Source organism: Engraulis encrasicolus, chromosome 14, assembly GCF_034702125.1.
Source record: "Engraulis encrasicolus isolate BLACKSEA-1 chromosome 14, IST_EnEncr_1.0, whole genome shotgun sequence".
Lineage (NCBI taxonomy): Eukaryota > Metazoa > Chordata > Actinopteri > Clupeiformes > Engraulidae > Engraulis > Engraulis encrasicolus.
In genome coordinates, this window is record NC_085870.1 from 55,421,822 (window position 1) to 55,440,413 (window position 18,592).

General features: G+C 41.6%; 1 protein-coding gene across 6 annotated transcripts in view; it reads left to right on the forward strand.

The window, feature by feature from the left end:
* The window catches only part of pxk (PX domain containing serine/threonine kinase), a 157,106-nt gene that overhangs the window by 16,873 nt on the left and 121,641 nt on the right, over nucleotides 1-18,592 (forward strand). For all 6 annotated transcript variants that reach the window (XM_063216184.1, XM_063216185.1, XM_063216186.1 and 3 more), the window contains exon 4: nucleotides 11,741-11,927. In XM_063216184.1, the coding sequence (XP_063072254.1) occupies nucleotides 11,741-11,927 (187 nt within the window). The remainder of the gene's footprint in view (nucleotides 1-11,740; nucleotides 11,928-18,592) is intronic.

An 18,592-nucleotide genomic window follows, 5' to 3' on the forward strand; every position in this document is an offset into this window, starting at 1 on the left:
ACTCTTACGCAGTCTCTCTGTTCTACATCTTATGGAACGTAGTCGTTTCCCTGAGGGCAGCCTTTCAAACATGGAGTGACTAGGATGAAATGTGTCTTTCATAATCCTTTGTGCTCGTGTCTTTGTCCTTCTTGCATATACATCTTGCAGCCCTGGATGAAGGATGGCGCCAGTGATTTTTTCTGCAGCATGCACTACTCTGTGCAGGGCTATCTTGTCCTGAGCTGTGCAGTTGCCATACCATGTTGTAATGCTTCCTGTAATTACTGACTCAATTGTGGCAGAATAGAAGGACTTCTGCATGTCTGATGGAATTCTGAACTTCCTTAGCCTCCTGAGGTGGTACAGACGCTGCCTGGCCTTTTTCACTACGGTGGTGATGTGAGGTGACCAAGACAGATCTTCAGAAATGTTGACGCCTAGATACTTGAAACTGCTCACTCTTTCCACAGGGGTACCAAAGATTTCCAGCTGAGCATAGTTCTTCTGATCTTTTCCTCTTCTGTAGTCCACCACAAGTTCTTTGGTTTTGGTGACGTTGAGCTCTAAACTGTTCTCTGCACACCAGGATGACAACATCTCAACCTCATTTAGGTAGGCTGTTTCATCGTTGTTGGAGATGAGTCCTACCACCACTGTGTCATCTGCAAATTTCACGATGGAATTGGAGCTGTGGATAGCTGAGCAGTCATGGGTATAAAGCAGTGGCGGCTGGCAGTGTGTCAAACAGGGGAGGCTGTTCAATTACAATATGTCCAGAACGCAAAAAAAACGGGGGGTCAATTTTGACACACATCTTACATTGGTCCTGAGCCACATATGGCCTCACGCACTAAAGGACTCTTGTTGAAACAAATGTGTTAATCATTAATCATTATCTCCCTTGTAGCCTATTCATAGGGATTTTTTTATTATTATTATTATTATTATTATTATCATTAGGCCTACCTCCGCCACATAATGATGTGATTGAGTTTGCCTTCGTTGTCTTTGTTCATTACTGGGTGCACGGCTTAACTTACCACTAGAGGTCGCAAAATCTTTAATTATTTACCAGACATTGCCAACACAGTAGGAAACAAGGACTCGCCACTCACGGGACTTGGCAGTTAACCAGTTGGTCAGACACCACACCACAAAAGCTCAAAAGAAACGGTTGTTCTTCCCTACCTTTTTCACAAAGTCAATATTAGGCAGTGCTCTGCTCTGCTCCTTGCTATTCTTTTTCTCCTCATAAGGACGACTGGAATTCGCCAGAATTTAATCCACAATGCTTGGCATTTTGCATAGCTCTCTAGCTTTCTTGCAAGCTAGCCCTAACGAAAAGTAGGCAACTTCAACTTTTGAATTGGGAGATTAAAAAGGATAAGGACGTGCCACTATTAAGACTTTATTCGCAACACTAGGTTTACAAGAATATGTACACAAAACTGGAGTACACCGCAATGAATAGCTTCCCCACTGGTTACCACGACGAAACTTCTCAGTCAAATTAATAACATATCCGCATTTCGAAATGAAATCAACTACTGTAGCCTACTGACACGGGGTTCACCCAATCACAAGTCGGAGCTCCAGTCTCCGGTCCCTCCCCCCTCCTCTCTCTTCTCCATTCACTCCCAGTGAGGCTCAGTCTCAAAATCAAAAAAATTTCACGGCAATAGCCAATGATCGTTTAGCATTTTTCCATTGAAAAAGCATACAATCCCACATGCCATTGAAGTCCATTGAGACTCGACTCGCTTGCGTTGTCTTGAGCGGAAAAAAACTCGTGCGAGCCTCGGGATCGTATTACATTGGTTGGTTTCATCTCTAAGTTGAGCACATGCATTTTCTATGGAGCTGGGTCTGAAATAGCAATGTTATTAAGTCGTGTAAAGCATTAGTTTACATACTATTCTCCGTGATTTTGGACAGGAGGCGGCGCCTCCCTTGTACTCAAGGAGGAATCGCCTCTGGTATAGAGGGAGTACAACAGAGGGCTGAGAACGCAACCTTGCGGCGCGCCGATGTTGAGGTAGATTATGCTAGAGGAGCAGTTGCCAATCTTCACTGCCTGAGGTCTGTTTGACAAGAAGTTGAGTATCCATGCACATAGAGAATGACAAAGTCCAATGTTTTTCAGCTTGGATACTAGTTTTGAGGGCACGATGGTATTAAATGCTGAGCTGTAGTCAATGAATAGTAGTCTTGCATAGTTGCCCTGTCCTTTATCCAGGTGAGAAAGGGTGGTGTGAAGGACATGGGAGATGGCATCATCAGTGCTCCTATTTTCACGATAGGCAAATTGAAGGGGGTCTAATGAGCCAGGGACAGAAGAGCAGATTATATTTTTAACAAGCTTCTCAAAGCACTTCATTACAACAGATGTTAAAGCAATGGGGCGGTAGTCATTCAAACAGCTTGGATTGGCCTTTTTGGGTACGGGTATGATAGTTGATGGCATGTCTGTACCAGGCTTTATCACAAAGCATGCCAGTATGACAAAGTTACACATTTGTTCTGTCTATTATTTGTGTATGATTCCCGACTAATTTCAATTCTACACTGGAGGTATAAGTGCATTTTGTGACTGAGGAGGGACAGAGAGAGAGTTGGGAGAGGGCTGTGCTGAACACTGTCACTTTTTGAATTCAATAGAATGCATATGCTCTGGACTGTAAACTAATACTTCACTGAAAACATATCCATTTAAATAAAAAATAGTTTCATGATGTTTATTATTGCCTACGATTCTGTTAGACTGGAATTTTTGACTGGAAGCAGTGCATTGTGAATAGGAAGCAGACACTAACTAGGGCAGCTATAAATTGCATGTGTTGAATTGAATTTCACACATTGTAATTTAACTCACTGCGCGAGTCTAACTTAACATTACTGGTCCACCTAAGCAGTTATGATATCTGTACATGCAGGTGGGTGTTTGAGTAGTGAGTAACATTGCTTAGTAGGGGTGTGACAAGATTAAAATCGGAGAGATCCAGAAAAGTTTTAAATAAAGTTATGATCCAGAAAGTTTTAAATACATTTGCAAAATCACTCATATTGAGTTTTGAATCGTGATAGTAGGTCATTTACTCCAAGATACAACCTCTAATTCATATGAGCTAGTCAATTTTAGGATTCAATAAAGTTATAATATTATAATCCTGTGCAGGGAGAGGTGAGAACGTTTGTTTACACTGCAGGCACCGGCACGAGCAGTGCACTGTATTTCGCCAATAAATCACTCATAGTGGAATTATGGAATAATTGGTGATGGGGATTTGTAATCATGGACCACAAACTGCAAAAAGGTGGAATCCTTTCCTATCAGGTTGTTTGGAGTTAGCAAAACCAACTACTTTTCCAGGTAAGACAGCTGTCAGTTCTTCAGTGGGAGCAATTGCAAAGTCTATGTACAGTAGCTAATGCTAACATCAGCTAACTAGTCAGCTAACTAGCTATCTAATTAGCAAAATAATAGCAAACTATCAAGGGACTATTAGCAAACTATTAGGGCATTCATCTTGCACAATGACACCCACCGGGATCCAGCATTGACATAAGAATAAGTAGACAGAGCTAAATGTTGAGGTTACTTTGTTGTGTGGCTACGGGTCCTTTTTGACTTGGCCAGTGACACTGCCTGAATGCTGCCTGAGTGAGCTACATCTCTATCCAGTCCCTCCAGGATTTTGCACTGGGTCAAAATGTCTGATTTTGTGGCGGCATTTTCTCATTTTTTGCAAAGATTTTGCGGCATTTTCTCATTTTTTGCAAAGATTTTGCATCCCTTTCTGGGTTTTTTTGGTAGGCTAACTGAAAACCACAATCAGTCTAAGCAGGCTTAAGACAAAAGAGAGAGAGATTCAGATACACTTCCTATATAATAGAATAATAAAATATTGTCAAAAACTGCCAGAGCGTCTTACCGCAGAGATACACCAGCGGCGACGCGATTCAAGCGACAGAGTGTAGCAGCAAGCGATACGAGAGATTGAGGAGACTAGAGTATGTCCGTACAGGTAGAAGGCAAAGCATTCAAGCATTCCCATTGGCTGTGGTCACTGACCTCTCTATACAGTCATTGGCTGTCGCGGCTTGTCGCCGAACCGCGTCATAGAAAGTTCAAAAAAGATTTCAACTTCAAATTGTCGCGCTCGTCGCGCAAATCGCTCTAGTCTCCAGAATCGCTTTTGTCTCTCGACTCAATACAAAGTCAATTACTTCCGTCGCGCGATCTCGCTCAGATCGCCGCTGGTGTATTTCTGCGGTTATAAGCCAGTGCGTCCAATGTGTAAAAAAAATCATGGCCGCGACACTCATAAATCTATGTCGATATTTTAGAACGACTTCGGGGGAAAACGGGACTGCGCGTTATGAAAAAATACTTGTGGGTAGTCTATAATGAAGAGCGTCGCGGGGTACAATAGCCTGGCTGTATGCAAGCGTTACAATGTCACCTGTTGGAAGACGCGTCTCTCTCTCTCTCTCTCTCTCTTTCTCTCGTGCTCGTATTGCAAGCCGTTACATATTATTTCCTAGATGCAAAGTTGTGATGGCATACACGCTCTCGTTGACATGGTTGTGTGCATGGTTGCATGGATTCGCAAGACTTTATTGCAATAACACAGTGAAAGCGTGGAAGGGCCGCTCACTTCCTATCTCGGTGTCCTTGACTGAAGATTATGTTTAAAATCTATTTACATCCTCAATTTCTTTTATTTTAATTTTATTTAAGTTTATACATAATGCATTACATTACATTACATTACATTGCATTTGGCAGACGCTTTATAACCAAAGCGACTTTCAGAAGAGGACATAATCAAGCCAAGATCACAAGCAAATACAAAGTGCACAGGAGATATACAGAACAACAAGTGCAATTACAAAGAGGGGTTCGTTTTTTTTTTTTTTAATAAAGAGGAAATAACGAGAACACACACACACAAACGCACACTCACAAACTAAACTAAACATCATGTCAGGATTCTGCCCTGGGGCAAGGCCAGTTCAATCATTAGTCTAGTAGATTCTCTCGAAAGAGGAATGTCTTTAGTTGTTTCTTGAAGGCTGCAAGAGAGGTGCTTAGTCTTGCTGCCTCTGGGAGACTGTTCCACCACTTGGGAACCACAACGGAGAACAATCTTGACTGGGAGTACCTAGAGCGACTGGATGGCAGAGCCAGACGGCTTGTGCTGGATGAGTGCAGATCTCTTCCAGTAACATAAGGCGTTAGTAGGACCTTCAGATAAGCTGGGGCCGTTCCTGTGATGGTTTTGTAGGCAAGGGTCAATGCCTTGTGCTTGATCCGGGCGGCGATCGGTAACCAGTGCAACTCAATAAATAGTATAATGCATGTGTTATAATAAAGCATTTTAAAATGCTTGTACAACTCAGTTAAATAAGTCTGTTGTCCAGTCATATGATTTGTCATTTAGTTTCCTTAAAATCTCGTCTCGTCTCGATCTCGTGAACCCAATCTCCTGTCTCGCCTCGTCTCGTGAGCAGAGCGTCTCGTCACACCCCTATTGCTTACGGTTGCTGTTTAAAGCACATAATGCCAAAACACCCTCAGCATCATGCAATAGCTGGTTTAATGGTTGAATTCCTCATGCAACCTCCCACTGCACAGCAGCAGCGCTACTGCGTCACTGAATGACACAGAGATTTCATGTCTTCCTGTCTGCCAAAATGCTGCTGCACGCCCCCTCAGCACTGTTTGCTCATTGGTTCACAGACTTATTTTCCACCCAGAGACAGTTCACAACAATATTACTATTGGCTGACAGGCTTGTCTGTCGTCGTTGTTAGTGTGGTATGAAGTGTCATTCCGTAGGATTTTTGCGCTAAAATTGCTTCATTTGCTTTGTTTGAGGTCCTACTACTGAAAAATGATGGGTTTTGAATTTTCTGACACCATTATACCCCTCCTCTAGGGGGGCGCTTTCTCGCCCTGCCCAGTATTAGCCTGGGCGAATAGCCGACTGTTGACTCCGTCAATCAGTGTGGCAAAAGCCATGAGGAATCCGTCTCCGTGGTCGATGGGAGATGGTCTGATCTTACTAATTTAAATTAATTGAAGTTCCAAACTCAAATTAAAACCCATATTGTGCTTTAGCATGCCTGTTACGTTATAGCGTCGCAAAAGCATTATCACATTGCATTTGGCAGACGCTTTATAACCAAAGCGACTTTCAGAAGAGGACATAATCAAGCCAACATCACAAGCAAATACAAAGTGCACAGGAGATATACAGAACAACAAGTGCAATTACAAAGAGGGGTTAGTTTTTTTTTTTTTTTTTTTTTTTTGTTTTTTTTTTTTTTTTTTTTTAAATAAAGAGGAAATAATGAGAACACACACACACAAACACACACTCACAAACTAAACTAAACTAAACATAATGTCAGGATTCTGCCCTGGGGCAAGGCCAGTTCAATCATTAGTCTAGTAGATTCTCTCGAAAGAGGAATGTCTTTAGTTGTTTCTTGAAGGCTGCAAGAGAGGTGCTTAGTCTTGCTGCCTCTGGGAGACTGTTCCACCACTTGGGAACCACAACGGAGAACAATCTTGACTGGGAGTACCTAGAGCGACTGGATGGCAGAGCCAGACGGCTTGTGCTGGATGAGCGCAGATCTCTTCCAGTAACATAAGGGGTTAGTAGGTCCTTCAGATAAGCTGGGGCCGTTCCTGTGATGGTTTTGTAGGCAAGGGTCAGTGCCTTGTGCTTGATCCGGGCGGCGATCGGTAACCAGTGCAACTCAATAAATAGAGGAGTAACATGGGTCCTTTTGGGTTGATTGAATATCAGCCGTGCCGCCGCATTCTGGATCATCTGCAGAGGCTTTAGCGCACAAGCAGGTAGACCTGTCATGAGTGAGTTGCAGTAGTCAACGCGGGACAGGACCGTGGCCTGGACCAGTCGTTGTGTAGAATATTGTGTCAGCACAGGTCTGATATTCCGTACGTTGGACATCTGGACTCGACAGGTCCGGGTGACCGAGTTGATGTAGTTGGAGCATGACAGCTCATCATCAATCATGACGCGGTTGATGTTGTGACTGAGCGGCTCTTTAGCTGGGATCACCAGGAGCTCTGTCTTGGCCAGGTTCAGCTGTAGGTGGTGGTCCTTCATCCATGTTGACAAGTCGGTGAGGCAGGCAGAGATGCGTTCCGAAACCGTGGTGTCCTCTGGACGGAACGACAGCATACAAATAACTAGAACGGGCACTCGGTAGAGCGCAAACCTTCGCCTACGCCACTTATTTTTTTCTGGCCATCTTCAGAGTGTGGGGCACAACATTCTCCAAATTTTGGTGTTAGTTTCAAATAAAGTGTCGTTGGTGAAGGTATGCGCTCGACAGAGTGTCCATTACATTTAGTCTAGTATGGAGATTGTGGTGGACACATTTCTGAAATTATGTAATTTTCATAAAAATCGGTCCAGAATTGACCGAGTTAAAATGAGAAACGTGCATTTCGCAAGGTCTTGACCCCACTGACCGTTGAACCCCAACCGCTAAAAAACGTATGGACACCACCATGACGTGTGGCACATCACAAGATCGGGAATTGAATTCTGCACATCTAGGCACTGGTTTCAGGCAAATCGGATGCCAATTAACCGAGATATCGCAAATTTAAGTTTTTGACCTTTTCGTGACCTTGACCTTTGACCCAATCACTCCCAAAAAGTAATCGATTGTTCCTTGGGTCATGACCAATCATCCCACTAAATTTCATAAAAATCGGCTCAGTTCTGTCTGAGTTATACGAAGTACAAACAAACAAACAAACATATTCACAAATAAGTAAATAAATACACAGCGGTCAAAACATAACCTTCGCGACAAAGTCGGCGAAGGTAATGATGGGTTTCAAATGTTATGACCCCTTTATCCCCCCCGCCTCCAGGGGGCGCTTTTTCACCTCGGCCAGGATACGTATTGCAACCATAAATGCAGCAATAAAGATCCTATTTTCACAAAAATGGTGTCAATTTTGAGGTTATTGAGGATCCTGAGTCCATTTATGGCAGTTCTAGTGTGATCAGAAGTTGTTATTACACATATTTTGGATATTTAAAGGCTATTTTGTCCACCTACAAGTCTGCTGTGGGAGATATGACTACTATGGCATGTACCATTCTGTTACCCAATTGTATGAACAGTTTCATTATGTTATTAAAATAGATGACAATGAAACTGAGCAGCTCAGTTTCTAATTCACTTTGTATAAGGCCTGGCCGATTGGCAATGTCAGGAGAAAGAAATCGTGATAGAAAAGCAAAACCGTTTAACAGAACTGTCTAATTGCGTGTGTACACCAAAGGTGTCCAACGCTACCAGAGCAACTGAAGTCATTATTTCTCTATGGAAGGTCGGGGAATAAAGTAACCCAAGTGAGTAATTTCTATTGGTAGTGACTACCAAAGAATAATTGGACTCAAAAAACGAATAGAACAAGGTGTTATGAAATGCATGAACAAGGCGGGCAGGTTTTGTTTACCTGATTTTGTTTAAAAAAGTAAATGTTTGGTTTACCATTTACTGTACAACCTTAAACTCCTAGAAAACACCCCACTGGACAGAAAACCTTCCATGGCACAGTGCTTGTAATGAATCAAAGAGATGAAGATTTACAGTCAATCACTTTTTTCACATTTTATTATCTTACAGCCTTATTCCAAATGCTACAAATGAATCTCTGTCGTCAAAATTCTACACAAATTATTCCATTATGACCATGTGAAAAACAAGTTGTCTTGACAGATTTGAAAATTTATAAAAATTAAAAACAAAGAAATCATATTTACAAAAGTATTCACAGCCTTTGCTTAATACTTTGTAGAACCCCCTTTGGCAGCAACTACATTCCTTTTTCATTTCGAAATGAAAAGGGATTAAAAGGGAGGTCAGGACGTTGTGTGTTTCAACCTTTCAGTACATTGAAATTGTACATTTTGAGTCTTCACCTAGCTAAAATAGATGGGTGTGAGTTTTGAATGAAATCCTATGGAGAGTATCATGATCTGCTTCTGTAGTCACAGTGCATGTTGACATGACCATGAACAACAAAACTGAAATACATAGCCTACAAAGAAGAGGATAGCTGGAGGCCTACTTAGTCTACACATGGTAGCCCAAATTTGACTAATATTACAGTACAGTTGTAATGGATTGTTTAAACATCAAACCTCACTTATAACCATTCAATATCAAGAAATTATTCTAATTACAACATTATATGGTCAAAAAATGAGAATAAATTCTCTGACTAAGGCACTCCAAATTAAAATGTCTTTATTAATATGACAGGTCCTACATGGACATATTAAAAACAAGGCCCACGCGTAGCGGCATGAGTGCCTTCTTTAGGGCAGTAACACAAAAGAACAGAGTAGTGCATTTGTTAGGGGTGTAGGTAAGGACAGGTGCAGACAACTAGATGATTAGTGCTGAGCTACAACATTACATGGTCAAAACATACATCATAAATAACTATTCCTAATCATTGCAATGCAATTTTAAGGTAATAGTGAATTTAAGGCCCCAGTGGCGGCCATCTTGAAAATGAGGCCTTTCCTGAGGTCACATTTTGGTAGACTTTTAGCATGTTGTTAACTACATCTGATACTACTGTCAGTCCCTCCAGGATTTTGCACTGGGATTTTGTGATTTTTGCGGTCAAAATGTCTGATTTTGTGGCGGCATTTTCTCATTTTTTTGCAAAGATTTTGCGGCATTTTCTCATTTTTTGCAAAGATTTTGCACCCCTTTCTGGATTTTTTTGGTAACTGAAAACCACAATCAGTCTAAGCAGGCTTAAGACAAAAGAGAGAGAGAGATTCAGAAACACACTTCCTATATTATAGAATAATAAAATATTGACAATAATAAAATATGTGATGTAATAAAATATATAAAATCCAATGTGTAAAAAAGATCAAGGCCGCGACACTAATCTCTGTCGATATTTTAGAACGACTTCGGGGGAAAACGGGACTGCGCGTTATGAAAAAATACTTGTGGGTATAGCCTACCAGTAGGCTAATGAAGAGCGTCGCGGGGTACAGTTGCCAGGTTGTATGCAAGCGTTACAATGTCACCTGTTGAAAGACGCGTCTCTCTCTCTCTCTCTCTCTCTCTCGTATTGCAAGCTGTTGCATATTATTTGCTTGATGCAAAGTTGTTATGGCATAGGCTACACGCTCTCGTTGACATGGTTGTGTGCATGGTTGCATGGATTCGCAAGACTTAATTGCAATAACACAGTGAAAGCGTGGAAGGGCCGTTCACTTCCTATCTCGGTGTCCTTGACTGAAACAAGTTGCAAAACTCCACACTTCCGAATCCTTTGCGATCGGCACTACAGTGATTGTTATCAGAAGGCTTGTGCCTACGCATAGACATAGACCCTTAAATTACAAACATTAGCGAACATTGAAAAAAGATCAGACAACGACCGTCGGGTAGCATGCTCATGAAAGCGACAGGGGAGAGTGGAGAAGTTGCGCAAAAATGTAACGTAAGATGTTTGCTACTGTGCGACAGCACCGCCACTATTTCATGACTGCATACACTTCTTCGTCATGGATAAATGGGCAACAATACTTTTTCCAGCCATGATTGCACTGAAAAGTAGGCTACTGCTGTTAAAAAAAGGTCACAGGTGTGCAGCACCGACGCCTGCGTGTATGTGTGAGGGAGGGGAGGAGAGAGACGCGGAGCAGCTGAGATGAGGGTCGCGACTTGCGAAATAGCAGGCAATTATTTTTCAATGTTTCAGTGACATATTAACAAAAATGCTTCCTATTGGTTTTCGTCTCCAGTGGTATTGTAGTCACATTTTTATTTTTTTGACGAAAATATAAATCAATAAACTCCACAGAATGTTGAAGGGGACAAAGGGGAAATTTTGCGGGAAAAATGCGGCTTTACAGGAGTTACGTGGCATCGTGAAATTATGCGGAATATCATTGAATTTGCATGAATCCACGCGATCGCTGAATCGCGAAAAACTGGAGGGACTGTACTGTAAACCACTGAGAAACCTTTTGTTAGAATTTTTTTGGGGTTAAGTCATAAATGCACTTGACTATTATTCAGACAATTCATACCACACTATGTGGACGAGTCCTGTCACGGCGCTTTGTTGATTTTAGCGTCTTCATAAAAATATCTCGATATTGCAAAATTACTCATCGTGAAAATAACATTCGCGATCATTTTGCAGACGATATATATTGCCCACCATTAGTTGTTACAGCATGAAAATCTGAATAAATATATCTTTTTTTTAACTTCTGGTGGATCTCAAGGGTCAGCTTAACATGACTGTGTCAAAACAGTGTCATGGACGAGTCAAAAAGTTGTAATTGTCTGAGCTGTCAGTACCATAACGAATGTCACTTAATGGCAACAGTCATAAGATCTTTTTGACATGGACATAATGTTGAGGACACGTCCATGACTGCGTTACGACACTGTTATGACACGGTCATATCATACCTGATATGATGCCGACGTCCAGTGAAGTGTTATCCTATTTGTCTTTCTTGTTAGATCTCTGGGGGTCAGCTTTTTTCACCTTTGCCCCCTAACAAGTGGATTGGCAACATGGACCTGGAGTTCATAGCAGAGCAGTGTCATAGGTGTCAAAACAGTGTCACGACGCAGTCATAGACAAGTCATAAACATTATGACGCCGGCGTCAAATAAAGTATTACCCTATTTTTTTCTTTCTGGTCAGATCTCTGGGGTCAGCTTACCTTTGCCCCCTAAGAAGCTTATCGGCAACATGGACCGGGAGTTTATAGCGGAGCGTCAGAAAGGACTGCAGAGCTACCTGAACTTCATCACCCAGCACCACATCCTGTCCAGCTCCGAGGTGGTTAAAAAGTTCCTCGACACAAACAACTACTCCATAAATTACACTGGTAAGTAGCGATTTAAATCATTGATTAATTCATGAATTGTTAGTTAATTGATCTTATCAATCGACTTACGATCAATTGATAAGCAGCGTCTTTTCCCCCCCAAATGCTTCCTCCCCCCAAAAACTTAATTATATCCCCGAAACGCGGAGCGTCGGGGATGTAATGGTTTTGCGTGCACCGCCGCCGCCGCCGCCGCGTCCGCCGCCGCCGCGTCCGCCGCCGCCGCGTAAGGTCTTTCGTGTTAACGCGATAACTTTTGAACGGATGTTTGGATTTGTCCCAGATTTGGTGTGTGAATGCTCTAGGGCAGGTTCATGAACTGATTCGAGTTTGGAGGTCAACAATTTCAAGATGGCCGAATTCAAGATGGCCGAATTTTTGTTTGGCCCATTACTTCTGACCGGGTGGATGGATTTGTCCCAGATTTGGTGTGTGAATACTCTAGGGTGGGTTCATGAACTGATTAGAGTTTGGAGGTTAACACTTTCAAGATGGCCGAATTCAAGATGGCCGAATTTTTGTTTGGTCCATAACTTCTGACCGGGTGGATGGATTTGTCCCAGATTTGGTGTGTGAATGTTCTAGGGTAGGTTCATGAACTGATTCGAGTTTGGAGGTCAACAATTGCAAGATGGCCGAATTCAAGATGGCCGAATTTTTGTTTGGCCCATTACTTCTGACCGGGTGTATGGATTTGTCCCAGATTTGGTGTGTGAATGCTCTAGGGTGGGTTCATGAACTGATTACAGTTTGGAGGTTAACACTTTCAAGATGGCCGAATTCAAGATGGCCGAATTCAAGATGGCCGAATTTTTGTTTGGCCCATTACTTCTGACCGGGTGGATGGATTTGTCCCAGATTTGGTGTGTGAATGTTCTAGGGTAGGTTCATGAACTGATTCGAGTTTGGAGGTCAACAATTTCAAGATGGCCGAATTTTTGTTTGGCCCATTACTTCTGACCGGGTTGATGGATTTGTCCCAGATTTGGTGTGTGAATGCTGCAGGGTAGGTTCATGAACTGATTCGAGTTTGGAGGTCAACACTTTCAAAATGGTGGAATTTTTATTTGGCCCATAACTTCTGACTGGGTGGATTGATTTGCCCGGTAACTCCTTAATTTAATGGTTCACCATTTCAGTGAATCTACCATATCAGGTAGGCCTACAGTGTAATAACCAGTGTAACAATATTTAATACCATGTAATACTTGTGTAATACCAGTGTAAAAATAGGCAATACCAGGTACAGTGTAATAACCAGTGTAACAATATGTAATACCATGTAATACTAGTGTAATACCAGTGTACAAATATGCAATACCATGTAATACCACTTACACACAAATAGCCTACATGATATAAGTACAAAATTGGTACATGGTGTCACACTGGTATGACGTGGTATTAAATATTGTTACACTGGTTATTACACTGTACCTAATGTGGTATATCCACTGTAATAGTGAACCATTAAAACAGTGTTACCATTTGCCCCATTTTTTCCTTCATTTTCACAATAGTCATTTGGTTTTAAGCCTATGCACGTCATTGATCTATGTATAGATATTAAATATATTTATTTTATATTTTGTATTTATCATAAACGTTCATGAAAAGGTGGACGGGAGTGGTAGGAATGATTGGGGACTGGAAGCGTCGCGTTTCGGGGATATACCTTAAGCAGTCGAAGGCGACTGCACAGGCAGTCTAGTTAAATCTAAAAATTGAAATGAAAATACAAACAGCTACTCCATAAACTGCACTGGTAAGGGACACACATATTAACTGAAATATATAATATGATTCAGAAATAAGTTTGGATGTTTGTTATTTAAAAGCAAGAATTTCTTACTTTCAAAAAAATCAATATCATCGCTGTCAGGCAGAAACCTTGTATCCACTTTTCATGTTTATTCACTTGTATAATTCACTATTTTAATTCTAATGGTAACATGCAACAGTTCAGGAGGACACAACAACTGTATTATTATAATTTACATAATGTATTCCATGCGTATTAATGTAATTGGAGGAGCAGATGAGGAAGAGAGGCAACACAACTGGCTTGGGTGTATACTGTACACAGTTAAAAAAACCATCTATTTTAACTCTACTCTACTCAACTAAGAGTTAAAATTAACTCCATTTCAGATTTGGAAAGGAAAAAGTACTGAACATTGGTTGCACCAGGAGCAGAGCAGGCTGGTGAGCTTGATGAGGCAAGGGGCTAGAGCCTACCTTCCTTCACAGGATGGAGAAAAACTGGTGACAGTGGCGAAGGCTGTAGAGAAGGTACCACGGTTGAAGCAGACACCCACTGCATCACCTCCTCACAGGACAGGGACCAACCAGCAATGGAGGCTGAAGGGGAGGAGGTGGGGGCGTCAATGCCAGCATACTTTAGTCTGCAAAAGAGCAGAGAGTGTGCGCAGGCAAAGTGGGCAGGGCTCGAAATTAACTTTTTTCCTTTGTGTCCCGCAATGGTCCCGGATTCCACTTTGTATTGTCCCGAATGTAACCAGAAGTGTCCCCATTTTTTTCGCGCCTAAATAAGTGGTAAATTATGTCCACGTTCAATTTCATGTGTGATTATGTTTTTTTTTTTTTTTTGCAGTGCAACTGTGAATTCAGGTCTTTAAGAAAAAATTAGGGTGTGTTAAATCATGAACATCTGTGCCTTATATAGAAAAATGCGTAACCGTGCACATTTCGTTTTTCAAGAATATATGAGCATGGTGATATGAGGAAATCTGCATTCAATGACATTATATTTGTCAAACTGATTGCTTTATGCACCAATATAGCCTACCCATCATGTAGGCTATTGTAGACTCTATTGCAGCCAGCCTGTTACTCTGTTGTAGCCTATTTAGCCTACAGAAAAAAACAGCTTTCATTTAGTCTACTACATATCAATAACAATTCAGTGTCTGTTTAGCTTTAGTTAAAAAGTGGCAATAGTCTAACCTAGTCTGACTTTGGCCACTGGTTGTGATGGGCATGCCGGTGGAAGATAGCCAGGCCGTGCCCTCCTAGTGATGCAACAGCTTCAGCCAGTCTCGAAGAGATGTGGAAGTCGATGATAATCAGGCTAGGTGGAAGAAGATGCGGTAGGTTTTGGGGCCGCATTAGGAGTATGACAACGCATTGCAAGACGTTTCCTTTCCGCTTTAAATTCACTTGACATTGACATCAAGACAATTTGATAAGTTAACCTAAAAATAAATGCACAAGAGAAAAAACTACGACCGCACACTTAGGCCTACCTCACTTTCGAGAAAGAGAGGGGGATAGGCTAGCATGGAGAGGGAGGGGAGGGGGAGAAAGAGAGGGATTGGAGAGAAATGCGCTGGCAATGCTGTAAAATTGAAGCGCGTTCTTCGTGCTTGTAATCAATGAAGTCAAGGTGGACTTTTTCCCTTTTCAATTAGACCTTGGCTAATAGGCATTTCTGCTTTTACCAGCACAGAAACAATAACACGGATACTTCAACATTAATTAAATAACTGCGTTTGTATGACAATGTTCAGAATATAGCGCCTTCATTTCCAGCCACATTTGAATGAAACTGCTTGACGTTCTTGGCTAACAACTACCTCTGTTAGCTTGCTTGCCGTTTCCCTAACTATTTGTTAATGGAAAGTAATTTACAGGCAGTTTCTGATATGTATGAATGAGGGTTAATCTACTTTAGAGCCAGCTCGCGTTTCTGGTGTTTTGGGCAGATAGCACGCGACAGGTGGCCACAGACAACTGCGCATTGTTTGGGGCTGTTGCTTTGCTTACCTGAAATATTAGCAAAACCGAACTCCATTCCTCTCACAGCTTAACCATGTCTACTGGAATATATCCTTGTTGGCTTAAAAAATCAACAATCCAGAGCCCGTTTTCTCTGAGAGCATTTCTAGTTCAGGGTGAAATGGCATAACCAACGGGACAACCTCTCAGCAGCAGTCCGAAGAAACACGCGCTTGCAGTCGCAGCTGCGAAATCTTAATCAACATTCTAGAACACAATGCGGGCGTTTATAAGTTTTCTGTTGCTATTTTCGCTGATGGTTGGTGTTGAGTTAGGCTAATGTCCCAGTGTGATGGCTTTGCAAATATAATAGCCTACTTTTTGAATCTTTTCATTTATATTTTTGGACGGTCCCGGCATTGTCCCAGAAATGATAACTTTGTGTCCCCACAACATTTTTTATGGTCCCCGGGACGTCGGGACACCGTTAATTTCGAGCGCTGAAAGTGGGTATACCCAAAAACGTCAGCTAGATTGTGGAGTCAGTCAGTAGGGGTTTGAATTTAAAATGTAACTACCCAATGATCTTGTGTATATACACAGACACAATACATTACTTAACACTTAATTGACACTTTTATCTAAAGTTATTTGTCAAGGCCGTGTGGCCAAAGAGCGCTAGGGAACCCAGGAGCAGACAGGAAACACAAATGTCAATCAAAATTGTAATTATTTCAGGGCAAAGGTGCAGGCAGGAGTGAGGCATTTCAATGTCAAGGACAGGCATGGGTCGAGACAGGCAATTCACAGGCAACGGCACAAGGGGCGTAGGCAAAAACGTAGTCAAAAATTGGTCAGAGTTCAGAGCACAGGTAGGCAAAAATATTTATGCAAACACAAAAATCTTCAAAACAGTGTAGGCACACGTGGCAAAAAGGTAGCGAAAAATTTGAAAAAACACAGAAAAGGGAAAATGGCAAAAAAAAAATCCCAAAATGTCCAAAAACAGGACAAAAACAGAGACAAACCTCACGTGGCAATATCACAGGCAAAAACTCAAAAGGCTCAGGTATGGCAAAAAGTCCAAAAACACATCCAAAAAGCAGATCAGAGTCACAGAATAATGTCCAAAAAAAATTAAAAAAAGGTGCAAAGTCTTTGACAAAAACTCATGTGGAATCAGAGCACAAACAGAGAACTTGGCAGGGCATGAGCAAGAGCAGAGAATGTCCGGAGCTGTAGGCAAACAATCTTGCACTGACAATAGTCCTTGGCTTGGTTTTAAAACAGGATGATTAGCAAATGGGAAGCAGCTGCAGCCAGGCCATGGTTGGTGACTGGTTGCTGGTGTTGTGGTGTAGGTCCGAAATACGGCCACCAGATGGCAGCAGCACAGGGAGAATGTGGCCCAGAATACGCAAGGCCAACTTTGCATGTCGGATTGCAGTGCAGGTCAGGACAGGGTTGTGACAGTTATTAGGGTATTGGTTACAGTTGCTGGAGCAGTTTGAGGTCAGGTGCCTTGCTCAAGGGCACTCCAGCCATGCATGGAAGGTGTAGGGAGAGGTAAGGGTGGGACTTGTGTTAGCAACCTTCTGATCTTAAGTGCTAGTTGGCCTCCATTACATAAGACCACATCCTTAGCCATTTAGCCATGACTGCCCACATCTATATATAACCTTTTATTACAGGCTCAAGGCCCACAAGAGACAATACAAGTCAAGTCAAGTCAAGTCAAGTTTTATTGTCAATTTCTTTACATGCACTGGTCATACAAAGAATTTGAAATTGCGTTTCTTGCTCTCCCATGCAGACATAGACTAATCTAGGTAAGGACATAGACAGTATAGACATAGACAGTACTCATACATGGACATAAGACAGTATGGACATAGACATTGCTCATACAGACATTTAAAGTGCAAGACTGGACAACAGAAGACTTGTAGAGAACATACATTAAGAAGAGGTATTTTGTTGTGCTTTTTCTAAAATTTCTTTATAGCGTTCTGACATAGTAATAGTAGCATTTGAAGAAAATAAATAATTAAAAAAGGTTTATTGAATACACAATACAGTCCCAGGAAAAAGTTTGTACACCCTTTGACATTTCTTACATTTCTGTCAAAATTGATCATAAAACATGGTCTGATCTTCCTGTAAATCTCAAGAAGGAACAATCAGAGTCTGCTTTAATAAATCCCACCCAAAAATGTACATATTATATTTTTATTGGTCATAAGGCCATAACATTCACAGGAGAGCAGGGCATAAGTAAGTACACCCTTGCATTAAGTAGGTTTTAACCCTCAGTTAGTTGCAATATCATCAACCAGACTTGTCCTGTAGTTGCAGATCAGACTAACAAAACAATCTGTTTGTATCTTGTCTCCCTCTTCTTTAGAGAACTGCCTCTCGCCAGCAAGGTTTGTGGGATGTCTGGAGTGCATAGCTTTCTTGACTTCATGCCATATAATCTCAATTGTTTTTTGTCAGGGCTTTGACTGGGCTTTTTCAGAATGTGTATTTCATTATTATGAAGCCATTCTAAAGTTGATTTGCTTCTAAAGTATGGGGTGTTGTCACATTTCAGGATCCATACTCTTGTGTGCTTCAACTGACTTCCTCACGTTTTTTCTGTAAAATATCACAATAAACTTGAGTTCATTGTTCCACTGATAATAGCAAACTGTCAAGGGTCTGAGGCAGCAAGGTAGCCGCATATAATGATGCTCCCACCACCATACTCAGAAGAGGAGATGTAACCAAGAATAGCTAAAAATGGGATTCATTCTGCCAATCTAAAATTAATGGGGTTTCTGTCCAAAAAATATTGCTGCACCTTTGAGGTTTGCGAAAAAGCATTTATATGCTTCATAGAATTACTGCAAAATATTCTGTAGACCAACGTTGAAACCAAAGTTTAA